Raw genomic sequence first — 25,230 nt, 5'->3', positions numbered from 1 at the left:
GTGGTATATATCTTTAACCGGAATCGGAACCCTGGTGTTTCCCTTTCAGTCATACACTGCCCACTAAATGACTTCCTAACTGGCTATCTTTCTTGAACACATAATTCATTTACAGTCTTTCTAGGAAGCTGTGAAGTTGCTCTCCTACGCTTAGGGAATGGAAGCATGAAGCACAAAAAAGACGGCACCGTCAGCTAATCCATGAATAAAAGAAAAACAGTGAACAATTTGAATCCCACATCCAGAGCTATGGGTCACCAGGTCGAAAGCCTGTACTGGGGGCAGCGGGGAGGAATGGAAGGAAATGCTAGTAAAATTACCTTGACCGTGCGGAAACTTGAAGACTTTCCTACCGACTAGAACTCACCAACTTTTCTCAACAAACGAGCCATGGGAGGGGTGTGCTGAAGCGACTGGACTCGCCCCCGGCGCCCGCTCAGACGCACCGGAGCGCACCTCATCACCTCCCAAGTCGAGTCCTGGAGGCCGTCACACAGCACCTGGAGGAAGTCCGCGCCGGAGCCGGAAAAGCGGGGAGTCCCGCCAAAGGCCGGGCAGGTGGAGAGCGAGGAGAGACTGGGACCAACGTGCTCTGGCGGGGATTGTGGGAGTCGGCGAGGGACCTATCAAACCAGGGTTCAGACAGACCGACTCTCCATACAAGTTCCCCAGTTGCCAATCTTGGGATGGCTTCACAACGTCTCTAAAACGTGAACTCTCACCACACACCTTCCGTTCCGAGAGCCCCTAGCAACCAGCAGCGATTAAAAGCGGAAGAACGACCTTTGTCCCGCCCTCTCTGGAACTACCGAGGCCGGGCGGGGGAAGCGCGTTGGCCCAGTCACCTCGGCGGGAACTCCGACCAACCAATAGAAGGCAGGTACGGGAGGGCGGGCTGAAGGGGTTGCGAGCGCACGCGCAGTTGGTAACGGAGACTTGGCTGTGTGGCGGTGTGGGTGAGTTGGGTGCAGGTGGACTCGTCTTGGCCCTCAGAATCCCCGAGTGGCCGCTGCCGCTTTCTCCTGCCCTTACCATGTTTCTCACCCGGTCTGAGTACGACAGGTCTGTGTGGCTGGGGGAAATGGGGTGGAAGTTACGGGTCGGCGGGCCCGGGGCCCGGTCTGGGCCTGGGTTCTGCCGTGTCATGGGGGCGCCCCAGGATCCCGAGTCTGGCCCGGCCCGGGGATCTCTCGCCTTCCCCAGCCGCCCGCTGTGATTCCCCAGGCTAGAGTTGCGCCTGTCGGCCGCACTTGTCCTACCGCTGAGTCACTGCTGTGTCCGAAGTCGGTGCGGAAGCGTGAAGCTCCGCTTTGTGCTTGGGGAAAGAAGGCTGGTGCGCCGCGACTCCGACCTTTAACCTGGGAAAGGCCAGGAGTCACCCCTTCTCCCCTTCATCTTTTTGTGCTGAGTGTGACTGCCTTTTTAAAAATGTAAACGTGTGCCTGGAAGAAAAAGCAATTAGAGATCACTTAATGGGTTTGATCATATCAGCTCCCTTTTCCTTCTAGGAGGACAACCTCGTTTTCCGTTTCTTAGCTGTGGGAATAGAGCAGCCATTCCTTTGATTGCGGTGTAATGGGGCGTGATGTGATGTATAGTTTCTGCAGAAGCGCGAAGGAAGTCTCAGCTTTGCCCAGATATAGTGTATGGAGTCTGATTTTATGGGAACTGGAGTTTAGAGTGTTCTCAAGAGTTTTGTCATCATGCTGATTCAACTAGACCCAGGCTTTTCTGACTTTTTGAACAGTTTAAAGCAAGTTACTTTAAATGTGTGTTGAAGCCAGATCTGTTTTTGAAATCAAAGCTGTGAGATTGTTGTATTTGTATAAAACAAAAAATCTTTCAGAGCTTGGAAAAGTTAAGTAATATTAAATTGTACATACTTAGCTGTAGACATTTTTACTTTCAGTTTCTCTTTTGATCAGTTACGTTTCACATAGCTATTGTTTTTTTTAAATTTTAAAACCAGGAAAGGCAGATGTTTTCTTTGTACTAGATGGCTTGAGAAGCTGCATTTCTTGTCAAGTATATGTTGAACCTGTCAAAAGTTTTATCAGTTAGAACTACCACTTTAAGAAAAAAATCCTTTTACTGACTCATAGAAAATGTATGTGAGGTTTTAAGACTGACTCCTTAAAAAAAAAAACAAAACGGACTCCTTTTCCTACTGTCCTATAAAATGACTTTGTTAGTCAATATTTAGCTTCCAGAGCATTGAAGAGAATCATCTGTGGGTGATATAATTTTGAGTAAGGGGTGTGTATGATGGAAATTGTTATTCTTATCAGAAAGCCTTTATTAAGGTTTTTGTGATCATTTACTTAACATCTTTATTAACTGCTTTGTGTTACTCGTTTTTGTATCTTCCTAAAGAATGCCTAAAACAGTCCTTTTTTATTCACTTAGCTAAGGTACTTGAATGCTTGTCATATGGCAGTGAACAATATCATGATCCTTTTTCTCATATGGGAGACTGTCTTTTAAAGAACTATTTACTAAACTAACTATAGTATAATTCAGAAATGTGTTCATGTCATTAGAGAAGCTCAGATCAACACTATGGGAGTTTGATGAGAGAGATTGCATTCAATATTAGGGTATTATGGAAAACTTCAAAAGGAGCTGATATTTAAACTGAGCCTTAGGGGCTTCCCTGGTGTTTCAGTGGCTAAGACTCCGTGCTCCCAATGCAGGGGGCCCGGGTTCGATTCCTGATCAGGGAACTAGATCCCACATGCATGCCACAACCAAGAGCCCACATTCGGCAATGAAGATCCCACTTGGTGCAAATAAGACCAAGCACAGCCTAAATAAATAAATAAATTAAAAAAAACATAAATAAACTGAGTCTTAGATGTAAGGTTTTAATAAATATGGAGAGTGAGAGTGAATAGTTTTATTTATTTATTTATTTATTTGCGTTACGCGGGCCTCTCACTGTTGTGGCCTCTCCCGTTGTGGAGCACAGGCTCCGGACACGCAGGCTCAGCGGCCATGGCTCACGGGCCTAGCCACTCCACAGCATGTGGGATCTTCCCGGACTGGGGCACGAACCTGTGTCCCCTGCATCGGCAGGCGGACTCTCAACCACTGCGCCACCAGGGAAGCCCGAGAGTGAATAGTTTTGAGGCAGAGAATATAGGATGAACATAGGAGGGGCAGTGAGAAAGCATACATAGTTGGTGTTTGTGAAAATTCTAGTCTGCTGGCACATATGATACACATATGGGAATGGGGGGAGATCTGGGAAAACACTATGGTGCTAGATACTGGATGGTTTTTAATAGGTTGAGAAGTTTGGGTCTTATTTTGTAGGCATCTGTGTGGCATAAATTATCATTTTAAGAAGTTACATAATCATAATTGTGTTGTATAGAGATTAATTGACTGGATTAGAGGAAAGAGAATCAATACCAGTTAGGAGGCTATTAAAATACTTAGGTGAAAGGTAATGAGGGCATTGAGAATGGAAGGGAGTGTTGAGTTACTGTGGGGGGGAGGCATGGGGGGGGACTGATTTGAATTGATATGACTTGGCATATGGTTAATTATGGGAAAAGGGGAGGAGTGAGTCAGATCATTCAGAACTTTATAGTTTGGGGAACTGGGAGATGTGAGGTGTTTTAAAATAAAAATGAAGTAGGAATGGCAGGAGATGTAGCTGATTTTGCAAGGGTGACTGGATATTTCAGACTGGAAAATGTCAAGTGTTTGGTACTAATGGGATATCCAAATGGAAATGCTCAGGAGGCTTTCAGATTAATCAGGAAAGAGGTCAAACTGGTAATAGAGATTTCGAAGTAGTTAGTGCTTGACATAAATGAAATAACCCGGAGAAAGTTTGAAAACAGGGCCAAGAGCAGAGCCCACATTAGGGAAGACTTAGTAATACCTCAACAGGATGAAGTTCCTGAATTAGGGTGAAAATACTGTATTCGTATTCACATAGTACTTTACACTTTACAAAGTGCTTTCATAATCTGTGCAATTCAATACCAATTGTATTATGACAGAGGCAGGATAGATTTTTTTTTCATTTGAGCGAATTAAAGTTAGTAAGTGGCAGAACTAGAATTTAATCCCAGGTCTTCTGCCCTCGGACTTTCCTCTCAGTGATTTTTAAAAGCTGTTTCTTAGAGTCCTAAATTTCCTTTTAAATGACATTAGTGATAGTACCTCTGGGGAAAGTAGGAGGCTGGAATGGTGAGATTCTCTTTTGACTCCTGATGGTTGAAAGCTTGGTCTTAGATTGCCTAAATTCTCATTCCAGTTCTGCCTCTTATATGCTGAGTGACTTTGGGCAAATTACTCAACCTCTTTGTGTCTCAACTTCCTCATCTCTAAAATAGTATCGCTTTAGAATACTATTTCATGGGATCGTTTTGAGAATTAAGTGTGTTGTCATTTAAAGGTTTGTAACAGTGCCAGGCATATAGTACATATTCAGTAAATGTCAACTTGTATTATTATCTGTTTTATATTTGGGATATATATATATATAATATTTCTTTTTAAAAAAAGAGGTTTTGGGGCTTCCCAGGTGGCGCAGTGGTTGGGAGTCCGCCTGCCGATGCAGGGGACATGGGTTCGTGCCCCGGTCCGGGAGGATCCCACATGCCGCGGAGCGGCTGGGCCCGTGAGCCATGGCCGCTGAGGCTGCGTGTCCGGAGCCTGTGCTCCGCGGCAGGAGAGGCCACTACAGTGAGAGGCCCGCGTACCGCAAAAACAAAAAAACAAACAAACAAAAAAGAGGTTTTGATAAAACAAATTTGAAAACACTGCTCTATATCATCTTACACGTTATAAACTCCAGACTCCATAAACCAAGGAGCACAACTATTTTCATTCATTTGTTCAAATATTCTTAAAGTGTCCACTGTGTGCGGAAAGCTTTTATAGCTAAGACCGTGTTGCCTCTTCTCCAAAGGGATTTCTAACAGATGAGCAAGGAAAGGTTGGGAATTGTTTAAGGGAGAAGAGCAGTCTGGCCTGTATAATGTATTGAGTGAATTAACTAGGTTAGGCTTTAGGAACTACAGCAGATCTCAGTCTGTTGTTCAGATAACAATACTAATTCATACAAATAAATAGAGAAATGTCCCTGTGGCTGACTTTTACTAAAAAGTAAGATATTAACATCAAATTCACGTAATGGGAAGAGGATAAGGATAAATGCACATTTTCTTAGGAATTGCCTGATAGTTTGGGGGCATGAATTTACCAGAGGGATTCCAAATTGATTCAGGATTGAGGCAGAAAGTCACCTGGTTTCATTTGATCAGTTTGAAGATATTATGGGAGTGGGGCAGAGGTGTTCTATGTATAGGTTCCATTCTCTTGAAAAACTGTTAATGTACCAAAAAATAGCTACAGATTGTTGTGGGTAAAGGAGCATAAAGACAGTGTGCACATCTTGTAGCCATCTGAGCTAGATGTCAAGGAACTTGACTTTAGTGTCTCTACACTTATTTTTTGACAATTTTAATACCTTTTTCTTTTTTTTAATTATAGGGGTGTGAATACTTTTTCTCCTGAGGGAAGATTATTTCAAGTGGAATATGCCATTGAGGCTATCAAGGTATAGTATCAAGTGGGGTAGTTTTTGAAGTTTCATGGCAACTTAGTACTTTGCTGGCAGAACATTTGGAGTAAATGTGTTTTAGCTGTTCCTTTAGAAAATGTTCTTTATCTCCCTTTAATCAACCACAGTTAACCTTCTTTTTAATTTTATTTTTTTATTGAAGTATAGTTGATTTACACTGTTGGGCACAATTAACCATTTGTATAACAATTTCAATCCCATTCCTAACAACTACTTTGGAACTTTTTAAACAAATAACTGCTTCATAGTTATGTAAGTAGCTTTTTCTTAATGGGGTTGGAAGGACATGTTTGTGTTTATAATCTTCTTGGCTATAAAGAAAGGGGTCTAGAATTCCTGAGTTAGCACCTGGGAGATATTTTATCATCTTGAACAAATCATTTAACTGATCACCTGTATTCTTGTTGGTAAATTTGTCAATTTGTACTAGACATTTTTGGGTCTGAATAAGAGATGTGTCCTGTAATCTAACAACAAAATCGAATAGTTCAAACCAGTATTCAAAAAATTAGTTAGAAAATAAGCTATTTATACTAAAGTTAGTTATGTGGGATCTTCTATTTGTTGGATTATGGATAATCTAAATTCTGCTTTAGATCTAAATTAGGTCGTTTAGGATAAGGTCCAGGCATCAGTATTTTTAAGGACTACCTCAGTGATTCTTAGTGTCTAGCAAGGGTTGAGAATCACTGATCTAGTCCAACTCTTCACTCTGTTTCAATCACCTCTACATCCCCAAACAGCTTCTGTTTTTATAGATCTAGTGACAGAATATTTTCTCACTAGATAGCTCATTCTATTTGGAAATAGTTCATAATGGTTTAGAAATTTATCCTTATATTGAATTGAAAGTCTAGCTTCCTGAAGTTTCCTTCAGTTGGCCCTAGTTTTGCCCTTGAACCATACAGGATGTTTAAACCTCTTCCATAAGGCAATTCCTCACATATTTGAAGAGAACTATTGTGTTTCCCTCTAAGTTACCTCTTCTAGAAAGAGTGTATTGGGGGAAATCGTTGTGTGAGAATCTGGAAAGGGCAAAGAAGATTCTTAGTTGAAGACATAGGAGTGAAGGTGGAAGCATTGTTGTAGATAGTCGGCAGAAAACAATGGGCCAGCTACAAAAAGTGCCTGTTTTCTATTTCTCATCATGTGTGCCCTATATTTAAACCATATGTTACTATGAAGTCTGAGATTATCACAATTCCAAGCTGTAGCATTTATTTTGAGGCTCAGCTAAGATAATAGTTCTATCCAGATGTGCAAGCGAAGAGTAATTCTCAGTTTTTTGGGTTCTCCTTAAGCCCCTTAGTGCTAGTAATTTCCATGTTGCTTAGAGATAACGAGATGGTATCTGATCTCTGTAGCCCTAGTTTGAGCTAGGATGGAGTAGTGCCATTAATGTATGCTGCTTAACCTGTGTAAAAATTCATACTCTTGGGTGTTGAAACAACCTTCTTGTTGTCTTGGCAACTTAGCCAATGTGAAAGCAATTTGATAACTATAAGGATTTAGTAGTATGAAAGGAGCTGGAGAAATTTCTAAAAATGACTGACAAATAGAAATTATCATGTAGAGGAGCTGTATGGATGGCATGGGTGAGATATAGCCAGCTGAGGTGGGGGCAGAATGCCTTTTAGAGTAGGTTTGGGGGAAGAAATGGAAATCTGTGACAGTGTCAAAATTATTGTATTATTCTGAGCATCTGGATATTGGTTACTATGCTAGGGAATTATATTAAATAAATAATACATAGTCAGTTCAGATGTTCCCTTTCTTCCCTTCTTCGTCTCCCCGGTCCCAACCCAGGGTGGGGGTGGAGTTTAGTCAGAATCATAATATTGAAATGTCTGGGGATAAATGTAATGTACAAGAGAAAATTATCTTGATTTTGATATATTTTGTAAAATAGCCTGTCTCAAAATATTGACACTTTTTTGGAGTAGAAGCATAGAAATCTATTTTTTAATTAATTGATTGATTGATTGATTTTTGACTGCATTGGGTCTTCGTTGCTGCGCGCGGGCTTTCTCTAGTTGCGGTGAGCGGGGGCTACTCTTCGTTGTGGTGCTCAGTCTCTAGGTGCACGGGTTTCAGTAGTTGTGGCATGTAGGCTCAGTAGTTGTGGCATGTGGGCTCAGTAGTTGTGGCTTGCGGGCTCTAGAGCGCAGGCTCAGTGTGGCGCACGGGCTTAGTTGCTCCGCGGCATGTGGGATCTTCCCGGACCAGGGCTCGAACCCGTGTCCCCTGCACTGACAGGCGGATTCTTAACTACTGCGCCTCCAGGGAAGTCCTAGAAAGCTATTTAAGTTGGAGGCCAAATTGAACAAGCTGAAAATTTTTTCTTATGCTATGAGAACTTCCTCCACAAAATAATTACAGGGACTATTGACATTTTAGAATGGATAATTCTTTGTTGTGGGGGACAGACCTGTGCATTGCAGGCTGTTGAGCAGCATCCCTGGCCTCTACCCATTAGATGCCAGTAGCACTCACTGCTCCAGTTGTGACAGCCAGAAATGTCTCCAGACTTTGTCAGTTGTCCCCTAGGGGGTAAAATGGCCCCCGGTTGAGAATAACTCTGCTAGATAAAATTTTAAGGTAGGTATGGGGACTTCCCTGGTGGTGCAGTGGTTAAGAATCCGCCTGCCAATGCAGGAGACTTGGGTTCGAGCCCTGGTCCGGGAAGATCCCACATGCCGCAGAGCAACTAAGCCCGTGAGCCACAACTACTGAGCCTGTGCTCTAGAACCTGTGAGTCACAAGTATTGAAGCCCATGTGCCACAACTACTGAAGCCCATGAACCTAGAGCCCATGATCCACAGCAAGAGAAGCCACTGCAATGAGAAGCCCACACACTGCAACGAGGAGTAGCCCCTGTTCGCCGCAACTAGAGAAAGCCCGCGCGCAACAACGAAGACCCAATGCAGCAATAAATAAATAAGCAAATAAATAAATAAATAAATTTTAAAAGTAGGTATGAATTCTGTTCTTCTCTGTTCAGTTGGAGATTCAAGATCAATACACTATACATAAAACAATTAGAGGACAACTAAGTGCCAAATTAAATTCTCTGACAATGGTTTCTGACTTTTTTATTTTACAATTGACCCTTGAACAGGGCAAGGGTTAAGGACACCGATCCTCCAAGCAGTCTAAAATTGCCCTATAATATATTGATATAGTTGGCCCTCCATATCTGTGGTTCCTCATTCACCCATTCAACCAACCACAGATCAGTACTGTTGTATTACTATTGAAAAAAAAAATCCACATGTAAGTGGACCTGCACAGTTCAAACTTGTATTGTTCAAGGGTCAACTGTATTTTTAAGGCATAAGTGCATGTAGTTTTAGTCAGAAGGTAAAATAGTTTTATAAACCTTGTAACGAAAGCAGAAATCCCTGAGCCTGCCCCTCTTTATCTTCAGCTTCTCAGATGCAACATTTTAAAGTCTTTTAGCTAATTTTCTTGGCATTTACTTCCATATCTCTAAGATGGGAACACAGACTTACATTTTTTTCACCTAGGTATTATCCACAGACTTTTCATTATGAAGGATGACGATTTCTGCCCCCAGTGACACACAGATACAGTTTCCTACTGGGGTAGAGATAGGGCAACCCTCTCAATGTATATCATATCTATCATAATCTTGTTAGATCATTAGTCAACATTTCTATTGGTAAGACTACGTAAATGCTTTTCATACCTGAGCCATTTTTCTGTTTCTGCACAATAGTGTTTTCCTGGGAGTTTATAATTCTCTTTAAAAAATTTGCCTAATTTAGTATGTAAATATCAATAATTCATCCCCAGGGTCTCTCCAAGTTATGTATATCCTCTCAAAACACTCAGGCACATTAAGTATCCTGTAAAAGATTATTAAAGAAATCTTTGAGCCTTTGACCAGCTCTAATCTGGACTGGTTCTCTGGGCCTGCTGCACAGCTGTATACTTAGGCTCTTCTATCATCATCATCCTAGGAACTCTCTTTAACTCCCTCTTGCGTTAGATCGCAAGTCATTTTCTTTTTTGATGTATTCCTTCAATTTGGTAGAACCCATTCTCCAATGATTTCATAAGAAAGTATTTTCAATTTCCAAGCTTTTTTGTTTTTTTCCTTTTTCTTATTAGTGTCCTGCTCTTGTTTTATGGATGAAAATACCTTTCTCAAGGACTAAAAAAAAATTTTTTCTTTAAATTTCTTTTTCCCCTTGAACAAGCTAGTTTCTTTAGAGATATATATTTTTAAACTACAGATCTTGACCCATTAGTGGGCACTGAATCAATTTAGTAGGTCATGGGAGCATTTCTTTTTGATGTAGACTGGAGCAGTAGATCTCAGAATGCCTTGCTCATAGTATTGGTGAGTGTTTTCTTTTCTTCATGAAACTTTGTTTCTATTACATTTATTTCTTTGTATCTGTTTGTGTATTTTGGTCATGATATAAAGTATATTTCTTTTTTTTTTTTTTGCGGTACGCGGGCCTCTCACTGTTGTGGCCTCTCCCGTTGCGGAGCACAGGCTCCGGACTCACGGGCCCAGCGGCCATGGCTCACGGGCCCAGCCGCTCCGCGGCATGTGGGATCCTCCCGGACCGGGGCACAAACCTGTGTCCCCTGCATCGGCAGGTGGACTCTCAACCACTACGCCACCAGGGAAGCCCTAAAGGATATTTCTTAATGTAGATTTGGGTCAGAAAATTTGAAAACTACTGCTCTAGAGAAAACTGTCTCTTCTCATTTCATGCCTGGAAGGTGCTTCTGCCTGCTCGCTTCTGAGAGCTGAGCAGGGAAAGAAGGCTGGGGTTCTTAACATTAAACTTGTCAATTTCTACTTAATTCCCCTGTTTTCCTGTAGTACTCTGCCTTCGATGGTGGCATCCCCCAATCTAGAGACCCTCTGTTTTACTCTCTCCAGAGTCTTCTACAGGAGTGGGAGTGGGGGCCATCATCTAGCTTTACAACATAGGGGAAGAGATCTGGAAATCTGTCTCTTAAGCAAACGTTGAACAATTTTATAATTTTTAGCTGTTCTGTTTCTATTTCCAGAGGTCCTTGTTGCCACCATTCCCTTTTTGGGGGCGTCCTATGATAGAAGTCAGGTTGTTTCTTGACTTTCTTTACTACTGGCTTAGGATTTGGATTTCTCAGGTTTGCTAAGTGAGTAATCACTAACCCATCTTCTTTCTTTAAAATTTTGTGTCTGTGTCTTTGTCCATTCTCTTTGTCCTAGTGGATTTATCCAGTCCCCGCTTAAGCCTTTTAATCTCCTGTTCTCAGGCTTGGAGAAGGAGTAGAGCTAATGTATGCATTCAGTCTACACCTGTACTTAGAAGTAAGAGCACTCATTGTTTACATAAAATTCTTTGACACTTTAGCTCCTGTAGTTATGCATGTACCATTAAGAAAATATACAGTGAAAAGCAGGTATATATATTTAATAACATTTCTAAATAAAGTCACAACTTTACACATTTGAAAAATAATATGTATATGTATGAGACATGATCATTCAGTCTGCATGCGTTTTAAGCATGTTATGCACAGTGATTTATGAAATTCTTTGGAATACTTTGCCATAACAGACTCCAGGAATATGATGGTCACACTGATAGTCATTGCTTTGTAGAACTAAGTAAGTATAGTGATTTACTGTAAGTAAATATAGTGATTATTTAGAGAAGAGAGCACATATAGTCATGGAAGGCTTTATGAATGATGGGTGGAGTTTGGATAGGCAAAGGGAGGAGCGTATTCTAGGTGTGACGGCATGGGCAGAACGAGGGTAGCGGATAATATGGCATGAGAAAATGGATTTGGCTCTACCTGAGGGATTTTGCTGGAGAGTGATAAATAATAAAGTTGGAAGAGTAAAGTAGGATTAGGTTTTGAGGACTCTGGGAGCTTACTTGGATTTTATGTTACAGGCAGTATAGAGAGGTATTAGTTCTTTAGAGAAGGAGAAGTATAATGAAAATAGCATTTTATTGTATCAGTCAGGCCATAACATGAAAGATACATTGGGAGAGAGAGATTAAAGATGGGGAGACTAAGTAGGAGGCTATTGAAGTAATCTTGGCATATAAAAAAATAGCTAACATTTGTTGCTCATTTATTATGTGCAAGTTACCATTTTAAGCATTTCATGTATGTGTGTTTACCCCTCTTGATGTGTAGGTATTGTTATTACTATCCCGCTTTTGTAGATAAGGAAACTGAGACAAAGAGGGGTGGGTGACGAGGATGGTGACATGGAGATGGAGAGATGAAATCAAGCTATATTGTAGACTGCTAGTGACCTTGAAAGATATTTTTATGTTGGTGGTGGTGTTTCTTTTTCTTTTCTCTTTTCTTTCTTTGTTTTTGTTTTTTTTTTTAAGTAAATTACTTTTCTGGAGTTCACATAGATTTGAGGGATATCACCTTTTGGGATAGATCAAGGTAGCAGAGGTAAAAAGATACCAAGTCCAGAAAAAAACATTAGAGTTGTATTACTTCTTGCCCACTATGTTTAGAACTTTAGAATCTGCCCCTCTCCAAAAAACTGGCATTAGAGTTGATCATTTTCCAGACATTTTCAAGACCTTTATTGAACTTCCCCTTTAGAAGCACAAAATTCTGTAAATCAGTGCTCTTGCCATTGACAGGAATAGTACATTATTAGGGTACTCCTTATTTTCTCTGTGTACTAGATATGGCTGATTGAAGCTTCTATCATGTGAAGATATACAGAGAGATCCCTGGTGAGTATGTGAGACTGTTCTTTGACTTCTATATGATAACCATAACCTGTTTCTCTTTAGCTTGGTTCTACAGCCATTGGGATCCAGACATCAGAGGGTGTGTGCCTAGCTGTGGAGAAGAGAATTACCTCTCCACTCATGGAGCCCAGCAGCATTGAGAAAATTGTAGAGATTGATGCTCACATAGGTAAGGAGTAGGAGAAGGCTGTTCTGTAGGATCTTGCCTGGGTTAATTAGTCTTCTTTGATGTTTCAAGGGAGGTTCATTGGGTGAACATCTTATCCCTTGTTAGTTATCATTTTCCGGGTAGTAGGCCACTGTGCATAATATAGGCAATAGGAAGCAGTTATAGGATTCACCTACTCCCAGACGTTCCTTTCTCCCTCACATTTATACTTAGCAAATGTGATGGTTATTGAAATATGTGAAGGTTGAATCATAGGCCAGCTCCCTTTGATGGCTGGGTCTTCATCGATGCATAACATTAGGGGGCTACCTGGAGCAGAGGATTGTGTGGGAAGGTAGGGGTGTCCACTAAGGAAAGAGAAGTTCTTAAAGATCTTCAGAGTAACTAAGGTGCAGAGAGTATAAGGATGATAGACTTTGACCCAGATCGGTACTCTTCCTCTGTTTTCAGATTTTTCATTTCAATCTATCTCCCCTCACCTTCCCTTCCTCCCTTTTTTTGGGGTCCCTGTTAAATTCCCCTGCCGTGGCTTCTGGCATCGTTGTAGCATGATGAGTAGTTCTACCTATTTATAGCATGGCATTTTAGTTGACTGCCCACATTTACTTAACCTATCTAGTCATCTAATTACTGAAACATTGGTAAAATAATTGCTTGAGGGCATCAGAATCAAATGCCATAGTGACTCAGGGAACTTGATATTATCTCTTTCATAGATACAGAAACTGAGATTTAGTCTTTTAAGATTAGAACATTGTATCTACTTTATCTGAAGCCATCTACCTTTTGGAGGTAGGTCAGTGTCACTTCGTTCAACAAATTGAGAACCTATTATGTGCCAGACTTTGTGCTAGACACCAGGGGCACAGAAAGGAATGAGACATAGTCCCCTTGTGTTCCAGGAGCATACAGTTTAATAACAGAGGTAGATATGTAAATAAGTCAATGCAATTAAGTGAAGTGGGTATTAAGAAAGGCTGTAGTATATGCTTAGTAGGGGTACAACGGAGGAAACAATTAGTTTTCCCTGGGGCCAGTGGTAGTGAGGTTTTCAGAAAAGGATTCCATAAAGGTGATGCTTGAGCTGAACTGAATTCTAAAAGATAAGGAAGTGTTTACCAAGTGAATAAGTGCCTGGGTGTAGCAGAGGAGAGCTTTCTGGTCAGAGGGAATAGAAAAGAGCAAAGCTGTGGTGGTGTAAAATATAAAATACCCTGGCGCACGCAGTTTGGCATGACTGGCAGGTGGAATGTGGCAAGAAATGAGTCTGGGATCAAACAGTGGAAGTCCTTTTTACCAAACTAAAGAGCTTGAACTTGATCCTTTTGCATTGCCAAGGTTTTAAGCACTGAGGAAATATGATCAGATTAGGATTTGAGAAAGACCATTCTGATAGTAGTGTTGAAGGTACAGTGAAGGGGGCTGAGACTGGAGGCAGGGAGACCAGGTCAGAAATTTTTTTAATAGTCCAAATAAAGAGATGATGAAGGCTTAACCAAGGTGGTGGCCAGAAAACGGAGAGGTAAGGACTAATGCCAGACAGGCTAATCAGACAGCGATTGATAGAATTTGGGATTCAGTTGGTTGTGAGGACCAGGGAAAAAGATGGAGCCTAGAAGGGAAATGAGTTGAGTCTGTGTTCTATCCAAGTAGATATATTAAGGGAGTCATTTGGCTTTATAGGTCTGAAATGTGGGAGTGAGACCCAGGCTGGAAATTTAGATTTGAGTCATGACGTGTAAAGTCACAGCCATAATCTTGGCATCTTGGGCCATCTCTCATATAACTAGTTTGTGTTTGGTCAGAAAGTGAAAAGACTTGATTTTCTTCTAGGGTCTTCCATTGTAGCTCATAGTGAGATAGTTATTTTTTTTCCCTTGTTTCTCCTGTTGGACTGTTAGTGCTTGCTTAGTTTGAAAGTGCATCACGGGCTACCAAAGAGTGCTGAAGGAATGCTTGAGGATGTAAAGTGTGGAAATTCATGTTTGATTAGCTGCTCTTCTCTGTCTCCTACCTTAATAGCTGGACTTCTGTGTCATTATGAATGGTTTTTATTTGTTAGTGATATAATTATACTTGTGTTCAGTGCAGATAATTTCCCATCTAATCTCTTAGGTATATTGCTATGGGATTGCTGAATGGCTGCCATGGTTTCACTCCAGAATTTCAGTATTTCCTGAGTGGATGAAAGAGTTCTACAAGGATTTGGCTACCGGGTCACTGTTGCTTTTACATTGCAGGTTGTGCCATGAGTGGGCTAATTGCTGATGCTAAGACTTTAATTGATAAAGCCAGAGTGGAGACACAGGTAAAATTAGCATCATCTCTCCTTTTTACCATGATGCTTGTGTTCTTTGTTTAGTGATGATATAACTGCCTGGGCTGTACTGCAGGTATCTGTGTTAATATCAGATGTAGCTCTTGGGAGTGATTTTGGGTAGAATCCCTAGTTACAACTTTCTGAGGCTTGGAGTCTAGCCATCCAACCATTGCAGCTTTGAGGAAGCCCTGGTAAATAGTGCTGACAGTCTCTTGCTTCTTTTTGACTTGCCTTATATAAAGCAAGCATTGCACTGCATTCTGTTCCCTAATTGACTTTCTGTGGGAGCACCATAGCAAGAGGTAGAAATAGCTAAAGGAATTCTCACCCCAACTGCCTTTGCAGCTAGGCTTGCAAATGACAGCTCTCCTGTAGTGAGTAATGATATGTACCAGGTGATAAATGCTGGTTAGGAATACTGATTTTTTTTTTTTTTTAAACTGAGCTCCTGCTGCCTGCAGAGTAGTAGACTGGTAAGAAAAAAATATCTGATTGGTAAAAAAAATTTTTGTGCTTATTTGCAGGTTTGCTGTCAGTACTTATGTAAGAATAAGTCATTTAATTTAAACTCCAGCAGAGTGATAAGATAGGGCCTTTGAGGGAAAGCAGCACTCAGCTATTAGCCTTCACTTTGTGAAAAGACTAGATTTGGTGCTCTGAAGGGTTAACTCTGTTTTTCAAGGGAGCAATCCTCTCCCTTGAAAAGTCGTCATTGCTTAGAGTCCTTTTGGTATAACTTTATTTCCAGAGCTATTTCTCTTCCTCTCATGCAGTCCCGAGCATTTGAGTTTAGTGTTAAGGAAAACACACCAGAGCTTGAGCATTCAGTTTCTAACCACAGTTCAAAGGGATGTGTGTGGTGAGATGGTGGGCTAGTTTTAATGCCATTCTTACGAAAGGTAGACCATGCTTTGCTCTTCTTTTAGAACCACTGGTTCACCTACAATGAGACCATGACAGTGGAGAGTGTGACTCAGGCTGTGTCAAATCTGGCTCTACAGTTTGGAGAAGAAGATGCAGATCCAGGTGCCATGGTGAGTTTGATGCTTGTGCCAAGCTTTCTTGCTGTCCTGTGGAACTGATGACATTTGTCCTCGGAACATGTCTTTCCTGTCTCTTCTCGCCCCCCTACTTCGTAGCTATTTACCTTAATACCTCCTGCTTTTTGGTTCTAGTCTCGTCCCTTTGGAGTAGCACTGTTATTTGGAGGAGTTGATGAAAAAGGACCCCAGCTGTAAGTACCATTTGGCCATTTTTTTCCTGCTTCCTTTTTGGGAGAATTATTTTCATTTGGGATGGGACTGGTTGTTTAAATCAAGTGAGAAGATTATTGTAGAGTTGTAAAAATGAAGGGCTTCTAATTCTATAAAGTTCATTGATTCTGTGCTGCTTACACAAAACAAATTTGGGGATTTTATGAAGAACTCCTCTATTGGAATCAGTGCTATTTCTGGAAAGAAATTAGAAGTAACTTTGTTGCTGTAGTCAAAATGTGTTTTAGAGCCTTGCTTTGGAATATTGATTTGATCCCTATCCTCAAATAGTATTTAGATAGGCATACATAAGTGTCATATTTATATATACTCTATATATAAAGTATTCTTATATATACTTCCCTTCTAAATCCCTGAAGAAATTATTATTAGTTTTCTTAAACACTTTTTAAAAGATCTGGTTTCTCCAGCCATAGAACATCTTTTGGATCTGTGCCTCGGTATTTCCTGGCTGCAGGGCCAAGCATTTATATTTTTTAGTGAGACGTTTGTTACATAAAATGCCACCGTTCTTAAGCATTTTAATCCTCTTCTTTTTGGTGGTTTTGCAGGTTTCATATGGACCCATCTGGAACCTTTGTACAGTGTGATGCTCGAGCAATTGGCTCTGCTTCAGAGGGTGCCCAGAGCTCCTTGCAAGAAGTTTACCACAAGGTAATTAAGCATTCTCACTACTTCTATTATCTTTTTTTAAAATCAGGGTATAATTTACATACAATAAAGTGCACAGACCTAAGAGTTCAGTTCTATGAGTTTTGACAATTGTATACACCCTTGTAACCAGCACTTAAAACAAAATATAGGGACTTACCTGGTGGTCCAGCAGTTAAGACTCCATGGTCCCAATGCAGGGGGCCCCGGTTCGAGCTGTGGTCAGGGAACTAGATCCCACAGGCCACAGCTAAAAGATCCTGCATGCCACAACTAAGACCCGACGTGGCCAAATAAATAAATAATTTAAAATAGATACATATATATATAGCAAACTTCCATCACCCTGCCCCAAAATGCTTGCCTCCTCTCCAGTCAGTCTCTTCCCCCCTTTCAGGCACATTTACCATTGTAGATTAGTTTTGTCTGGTCTTTCTATGAATAGAATCATACAGTTTGTATTTTCATGTCTGCCTTTTTTTGTTCAACGTACTGTTTTTGAGATATGTTCGTATTTTTGCACATTTCAATAGTTTCTTTTTATTGATGAGTGGTATACCATGGTATAGATGTACCACAATTTGTTTATCCTTTATCTTCACAGCTTTACTTAGCAGTTTATATTTCCTAGTCTGGCTCTCCAAGCAAGTGGGCATTTGGTACTTTTTATCTTTGTGGGATGGGAAGACTTGGTTTGGGGTAACTCATTGTAGTGGCTGAAGGCTGCCCTACTTGTCATTCAGGTGGTTCACACAGGGATGCCTGCTTACATCTACCTCTCCTAGTATTGCTTTTACGTGTGCAGAAAATTAGGTACAAAATGGGGTAAGCAAAGAGCAGATTTTCTAAACCATTGGGCTACCTTCTAGATCATTTGGGAATTATTCACAGGATATCATCAATATTATCTTGCTTCTAAATCAAAAGACAATAACTAGAGAAGTCTAACTCTTTCCCCTTCTTCAAAGATCACTTACCATATTAAAGTTGGTAACTTTGTTCTGGTTCAAAATAAGACTTTTTTTTTCTCTGAATAAAGGTACTCTACTTATTTATCATTTACCTGAATTCTGGAGATACTTGTAATGCACTGTACTTATTGAGATGTTTGATTTATTAATATTTGCTAAATCATTTCTTCAGGGAGATATAGGGGGAATCTTTGAAGGAAGGAGGCATTATGTACAATTAATGGCTACTCTTCTTACCCTCTTTGTTTCAAGTCTATGACACTGAAAGAAGCCATCAAATCTTCACTCATAATCCTCAAACAAGTAATGGAGGAGAAGCTGAATGCAACTAACATAGAGGTATTTTTCTGTTTTATTCAGATATAGCTCTCATTGCTGAAGATCAAGATAGTAACATTTTTGTATGCTCAGTTCTTAAGAAGTTATTATCCTGTGAATAAGCAAATTTAGTAATGTGGTAATGGCAGAAGCCAGAATTTGGTGAGTTAAAGAATAAAAGGGAGTGATGAAGTGGACAAAACAAGAATATGCTGCCTTCTCAAGAAGTAATTAATGTCAGCAGCAGGCAGCATTAAAGAAAAGGATTTTTGTCTTTTTAAGGATGGGGAAAGACTTGAAAATACTTTTATAGTCTGAGAAGCAAGTAGTGGATAGAAAAATGTTAAAAGAATTAAAAGTGGAAGTTAGATAATAATGGAAAAGTTCTAGAAGAGAGAAGGCATGGTACAAATGAAGGAGTTGGTTTTGAAAAGTAGAATTGATTCAGCATTATATTGAATACCCATTACATGCCAGGTACTATGTAGATGCCAGGGATACAGACACAGAAAATCCAGTTCCCATTAAGTAGTATAGAGGACATACAGATAATAACAGCTTAGGTTGATACTTCTGTAATAGCAATATGAATGGATTGACACAGGAACATATAACTTATACTGGGGCGTTAGGAAAGCTTACTGGAAGAGGTGAAGTTTGGAGAAGGGAAGAGAATGGTATTCCAGGAAGAGGGAACAGGACATGTAAAATAACATTGTGCGTAAAAGGGAACTCTGAGGGATTTATCTGAATGCTGGAGTGTGAGATGTATGTAAGATAGGGAGATGACACTGGAGAGACGTGGACCAGATTCTGAATGCCCTTATTTAGGATCCTAAGAGTAGACAGGAGGATGGGAGGTAATGATGAGTAAAGTTAAGGCAGGTTTGGAGGTGAATTGGGAGAGAGGTGTTATATTTCCCTGGTGATTGTTAGATCATCTGCTGAGGGTGGGTGAATGCAACAGTGAAATTAAGAAGAATGGGAAATATTTGGAAAAGTCATTATGGATAGGGAAAAGGGAAGACAGGGATGAGTAAAAGGATTTCTGGGTCACATTAAAATACGCTAGCTGAAGCTGAAATCACAAAACAAGTTGTAAAAAGTCAGGATACTGGTTACCCTTGGAGGCATGGTATGTATGTATATTATATTTTAATTAAAAAATTTTTAAAGGCCAACTGAGGCTGGAATCACAAATGAGTAGTTAAACCAATCAGCACTTACCAGGATACTTTTCAGCTATGCTCAGCATAGACTGAGAAAATGTATATTTGGATAAATCTCTGGCAGAGGATTGACTGTTTATGGGCAGAAGAATGGAGAGAGTACTGGAGAGTATTGTTTGTCAATCTGTCACCAATAGAGCCCGGTTCCATAGGCTGCAGTGAAATGGGCAAAACTGGGCGCCAGAACAAGGGGCTGGCCTAATGGTGGGAAGGTCTGAGAAGAGTTGGAGAGAGGTTGGGGCTGCGGGAGGGGTGTTTGTCTTGCTTCTTTAGCAGTCATGGGGAGAGGGGGTTATGGAATGGAAATGGAAAACTTACTTCATAAATAGTTGTTTTTTCACCTTCTCAGCAAAGATTTGAAAATGCTTCCCCTTCATGCCAGTCTCTGAGATGATGAGGCACAAAAAATGCAACGATAGCCCATATTGACCCTTAGGAGGGATTTTGTCAGTTCCTTTTGTGCTTTGTTTTCTATGGTACTGAATGAGATAGGGTCTTGGCATTTCCACTAAGACTATCTCCTTGCTACCTCAGAGTAATTCACATGTAGCTCTTTTGATTTCACAGTGAAGGTTCTAAGGCCTGCTTGGTTCAACTAAAACTTCAAAGGTATTTTTTAGCTCATTCAGTTTCAGTGCAACTACAGTGTTGCTTTGAAGAGAGCATCAGGTGTGTGTCTCATCCACACTGTATCATTAATCCCTGACTAGAGTTTTCTTCCCTTTAAAACAGGGGCACTTCCACTTTTCCAAGCTCTAACTCATGGTTTCCAAACCTGGCTGTCCATCAGTCTTTGGCTGTCCATCAGAAATCTCTATTTTTGAAATCTCCTTGGGTGACTCTGATGGTCAGTCTAAGAAGGTCAGGCATTTGGGAGCCACTGCTCTAGAGCCCATCCTCCTCTGTCTCTTTGAGGTCCCTGCTCCGCCAGTTGTCCCTTGCGTCACCAGCCTCTCCTCAACAGCCACTTCCCCTCAAAAAGGGAAAATCTCCAAGTTGCATCTTTCTTTAGAGAAACAAAAAAACAAAACCCACCTTTGTCAACCCCTCTCTATACCCAGTATCCTTTTTTTTAAAGATCAACTTCATTGAGGCATAATGTACATACTGTAGTGTGCGCCTGTTTTAAGTTTACAGTTCAGTGAATTTTGACAAAGGTATAACCCTTGTATCCGCAACCACAAGATACAGAACGTTTCTGTTGTCCCCAAAAGTTCCCTCATGCCCCTTTTTTTTTTTTTTTTTTTTGCGGTACGCGGGCCTCTCACTGTTGTGGCCTCTCCCGCTGTGGAGCACAGGCTCCAAACGCACAGGCTCAGCGGCCATGGCTCACGGGCCCAGCCGCATGGTGGCATGTGGGATCTTCCCGGACCGGGGCACGAACCCGTGTCCCCTGCATCGGCAGGCGGACTCTCAACCACTGCACCACCAGGGAAGCCCCCCTCATGCCCCTTTTTAGTCACTTCCTTCCACCGATCTGCTTTTTGTCACTATAGATTTGTTTTGCATGTTCTAGAATTTCTTATAAATGGATCTTACAGTGTGTATTCTTTTTGTGTCTCACTTCTTTCACTTAATAATTTTGAAATTCAGAAGTTTGTTACATTTTATTGCTATTCCATTTATCGTCTCTTTTAACCTTTAATTGCTAGATGATGAATCTGTATTCATTGTCTTCACTGCCTCGCCTCTCATTTATTTCTCAATCACTGCCATTGGTTTCTGTTATTATTTCCCTGAGACTGCCCCTTGCAAAGATAACTCCTCTTTATCAGATTTCATGGTCATTTTTAAGACTTCTTTTTTTTTCTTTTGCGGTACGCGGGCCTCTCACTGTTGTGGCCTCTCCCGTTGCGGAGCACAGGCTCCGGACGCACAGGCTCAGCGGCCATGGCTCACGGGCCCAGCCGCTCCGCGGCACGCGGGACCTTCCCGGACCGGGGCACGAACCCGCGTCCCCTGCATCGGCAGGCGGACTCTCAACCACTGCGCCACCAGGGAAGCCCAAGACTTCTTACATGACCTTTTCTGAAGCAGACACCACAAATTTTTGACAGTTGTAAAACTAAACTCATCATTTTTCCTGAAAACCATTTCCTCTTCCCTTATTTCTAATTCTGGTTGATGACACCTTCAGTGAACCTGTCATTCACAGCAGAAACCTGGAAGACTCTGACCTCCCTTTGCCTTCACCGATTTGTGTCTTTGCCTCCTTAAATAACTCATATCAGTGCCTCTTCTTCATGCCTATTCCCAGGGCCTTCTCTTGTTCAGGCCCTCATTTTTCTCCTGCCTTGTATGTTTTCAGATATCCTAGCTAGTCTTCCTGCCTCTAGCCTTGCCCTCCTCCTTTTCATTCCATTTCCCCTTCCATTGTGCTACTGAAGTGGATTTTCTAAATTGCATATCTAATCTCAATTGTCCTCCATTTGTAAAAAGTCTTCTGACTCTTAACTGTCTGCAAGATAAATTCCAAACTTCTTTTCATGTCACAGTAATTCACTACTTCTTAAGGCATATGTTTAACCCGTTAGGTACCTTGCTAATTTTACATGTAATTATCTTTTAATCCTCACAATAGCCTTATGAGATAGGTATTCCTACTTCCATTTTACAGAGGAGGAAACTGAGGCTTTGAGAAGGCAAGACCTTGCCCAAAGTAACAGCATTGGTAAATGGTGGAGTCACAGTTTGAAACTAGGTCTGATTTGGGGTCCTGTACTTTTTACCACTTTAATACACTATCTCTCTCTGAGCTCTGAACTCCTGCTACCTCTCCATTTCATCTCATCACATATGCAACCTCTGCTCTAGTCATTCGGAATTACTTTCAGTTTTGCAAATACATCATCTTGTTTTGTGCATTTATGCATTTGCATATTCAGTCTGCCCTCTGCTCCTTGACTGACCCATTCTTGTAGTGCTTTAAGACACAACTCAAAGATTGCTTCTCCTTGAAGCCTTCCTGGACTCCCCCTAGATTACTCTTTTGTGCCTTTATGTATGCTTGGCTCTGTTGTAACACTTACCTGACATTAAAAGCATTTGGTGTCTAGCGCTCTTAGTAAATAAGACAGACTTTCTTCATCTTTGGATCTTTAGTGCCTCGTACAACTGTAACTAGTACACAGGTGCTTAGCAATTAATTATTGATCAAATCAATAAAAGAAAATATCTGTTTTACCTGCCTCACAGAGGTTTTTTGAAAGTAAAGTGAGGACTTCCCTGGTGTCGCAGTGGTTAAGAATCCGCCTGCTAATGCAGGGGACACAGGTTAGATCCCTGGTCCAGGAAGATCCTGTATGCCACGGAGCAACTAAGCCCGTGCGCCACAACTACTGGTCCTGTGCTCTAGAGCCCGCAAGCCACAACTACTGAGCCTGAGTGCCACAACTACTGAAGCCCGCTCGCCTAGAGCCCATGCTCCGCAGCAAGAGAAGCCACCGCAATGAGAAGCCCGCGCACCGCAATGAAGAGTAGCCCCCGCTCACCGCAACTAGAGAAAGCCCGCGCGCAGCAAGGAAGACCCAACACAGCCAAAAATAATAATAATAAATAAATAAATGTATATTTAAAAAAAGAAAGTAAAATGAGATAAATGGAAAAGTAGCTTTCATATTCATTATGTAAGTAAATGGCAAGGGGTTATTTTTACTCATCTAGTGATGGGTACCTTCCTGAAGTCAGTATTTGGTTTAAGTCCTATTAGTATTGATTTGCAGCCTGGTTCTATAGGACTGTTCTAATTCAGAGTTGCCCAGTTTCTGGTTTTTAGCCCCTGTAGTGGTTTGGGAGGACTAGCCTGTGAGCCATGGGTGACTTGACAAAAAACTCTATAGGCTCTCACTCTTCTCTGGTTTATTGACTTTGTATCTCTCTGTCCTCATGTCCTTAAGAAAAGCATTTATATATTTTAATTTCCTTGGAATAGAACTCATGGTCTATATGGACATCACTAAATTATTTTACATATATTTTACAAATATGTTTGGGACTCTTCTGATATTTCGTGTAATTGGATAGATCTTTTAGGAGAATCTAATGGAGACTTCAGGCTTTGAGAGAACATTTTTTTTAGTCTGTCCCCAGACCAGATCTTCAGGTGTTTTAAGATGTGCAGTAGTAGTCTTCTTCTAAATTTTACCTGTAGTTGAGGCAGAGAATAATAAACATCATGTAACTGGGCTATGCTAATTTTGGCAGTTTTCAAATTATACTAAATATCAGTGGTGAATATTACTCAAAAAATGCCCTACTATGTTTAATTTTAAAGTTAAAAAAAGATAATATAAGGAAATGACATTTCAAACAAATTAAACACAAAAGCTAAAGGGAAAAGTGAAGTGGCACCTATTCCTCAGTATTACCCTAAAACATGGGACTATGTTGTCAGCAGAGATGATGGAAAACCTGGTGGTTTGGTTAAATTTGAAACTAACCATCTTCTGACCCTAGTCTTTTATTGCTTAAATACATTATAATCTGGACTGCTGGTTATTACTAATATCTTTACTCGCAACTGATTTCCTATGGTCAGTGTTAATGAGATCTTTTCATCGCCAGTCCTTTTAAAAAAACAAAACAAGTGTTTTTCTTATTAAGTTACCATATGGGCAGTTTTAGAGAAAATAATACCCAGCAATAATAGTTAATTATGTGGTGCTTATTACAATGTTCTAGACACTGTTCTAAGCACTTTACATGGATTGACACATTTAATCCTCACAACTACCCTATGAGTTAGGTGCTTTTATCCCCATTTTACTGATGGAAATTGAGGCACAGAGTGGGCAAGTATACCAAGGTCACATACACAAGCTCAACTTGCAAGTGTGTGAATATGCTTTTAATATATTTCTAAAGGAATCTTTAACAGAAAAAACTACTGACCCCAATTTGCTGCTGCTTTTGTGATCCTTGTTGAAGTAACCTCAAGAAGGGACAGTGATGCCAGGCATTTGGTTAACTATTATGTGTGGGTTAACCTCAAAATAGAAAATTTGGTCAAGAAGATTTTTATTTTGGAGTCAGACAGCTATTTTAGGACCTGCTGCTGGAAAGGATATCCCTGCGACAGCAGATCCCTTAGTTCCTAATGAACAGCTGCGTCACCAACAACTTCTCCTGACCGTGCTGGGGCTATAAGCAGGGTGATCGAGCCGAGCTTATTAACCCTTCTCTGTTTTCTTTCCAGCTAGCCACAGTGCAGCCTGGCCAGAATTTCCACATGTTCACAAAGGAAGAACTTGAAGAGGTTATCAAGGACATTTAAGGAAGCGTGATCCTCAGAATTTCTTGGGGACAGTTTCAGTTCTCCTAGTTGCCCTTAACTTTTATTTCCAGCTCCAGTTCCTTGGAAAATCTCCAGTGTATGTGCATTTTTTTATGATGTCTGTACATAAAGGCAGTTCTGAAATAAAGAAAAATTTTGAATATTTGTTAATAGACTATTCTCTTCTAATGCAGTCTTGTGTATAAAATACTTGTGTTGGGGGCAAAAAGGATAGTGGTATTAATATCCCTATCCTATCAGTATCCTAAAATTGTTTTAGTGGCTCTGTACAACAGAATCAACTATATTATGGATTCCTTGGTGTTGACAGATGAACTCCCAACTAGTCCAACTCCTCCTCATGTGTTATAGGTACTAATACCACTGTAAACTTCAGTTCTGTAGTTTTTCTTGAGTAAATAGTTATTTTTGCTGCTTATACGAAGGAGATGCTACTAATTGACCATCAAAAGAACATGTTTTGAGGCCCTCCCCAAAACTGATGGGTTGGAATAAGCCAGCTACAATGTTGTACTATTTCTTGTGCCTTAAGAGACAATTTGGAATAAGATTTTCTTTTTTTTATGAAGTCAAGGACTATAAAAGAATCAAATTCATGATCTTGGCCTCACTGGCAATCAATTACAAATCAGTAAGAG

The 25,230-nt window shown here is 40.7% G+C and overlaps 1 protein-coding gene across 2 annotated transcripts; it reads left to right on the top strand.

The window, feature by feature from the left end:
* The first annotated feature begins 936 nt into the window (after positions 1-936).
* Positions 937-24,736, top strand: PSMA5 (proteasome 20S subunit alpha 5). Of its 2 annotated transcripts, none has more exons than XM_079728514.1 (9): positions 937-956; positions 5,512-5,578; positions 12,410-12,536; positions 14,777-14,844; positions 15,783-15,890; positions 16,032-16,090; positions 16,682-16,784; positions 18,005-18,091; positions 24,494-24,736. In XM_079728514.1, the coding sequence occupies exons 3-9, from the start codon at positions 12,488-12,490 to the stop codon at positions 24,569-24,571; spliced, it is 552 nt and encodes a 183-aa protein (XP_079584640.1). In that variant the 5' UTR covers positions 937-956; positions 5,512-5,578; positions 12,410-12,487; the 3' UTR covers positions 24,572-24,736. The 2 variants fall into 2 exon arrangements, with proteins under 2 accessions (XP_079584640.1, XP_079584639.1); XM_079728513.1 differs by lacking the exon at positions 937-956 and adding an exon at positions 966-1,062.
* Positions 24,737-25,230: the final 494 nt, after the last annotated feature.

Source organism: Hyperoodon ampullatus (genome assembly GCF_949752795.1).
Source record: "Hyperoodon ampullatus genome assembly, chromosome: 2".
In the NCBI taxonomy this organism is placed as follows: domain Eukaryota; kingdom Metazoa; phylum Chordata; class Mammalia; order Artiodactyla; family Ziphiidae; genus Hyperoodon; species Hyperoodon ampullatus.
Note: the sequence above shows the minus strand (reverse complement) of the source record. Positions and strands in the feature narration are given on the sequence as shown.

Excerpts from the sequence above, each read along its gene's own strand:
- PSMA5 (XM_079728513.1), top strand. The coding sequence starts at position 1,034 with ATGTTTCTCACCCGGTCTGAGTACGACAG. Across the intron at positions 1,063-5,511 it reads ACCCGGTCTGAGTACGACAG|GGGTGTGAATACTTTTTCTC; the intron begins GTCTGTGTGGCT and ends TTTTAATTATAG. Across the intron at positions 5,579-12,409 it reads ATGCCATTGAGGCTATCAAG|CTTGGTTCTACAGCCATTGG; the intron begins GTATAGTATCAA and ends GTTTCTCTTTAG.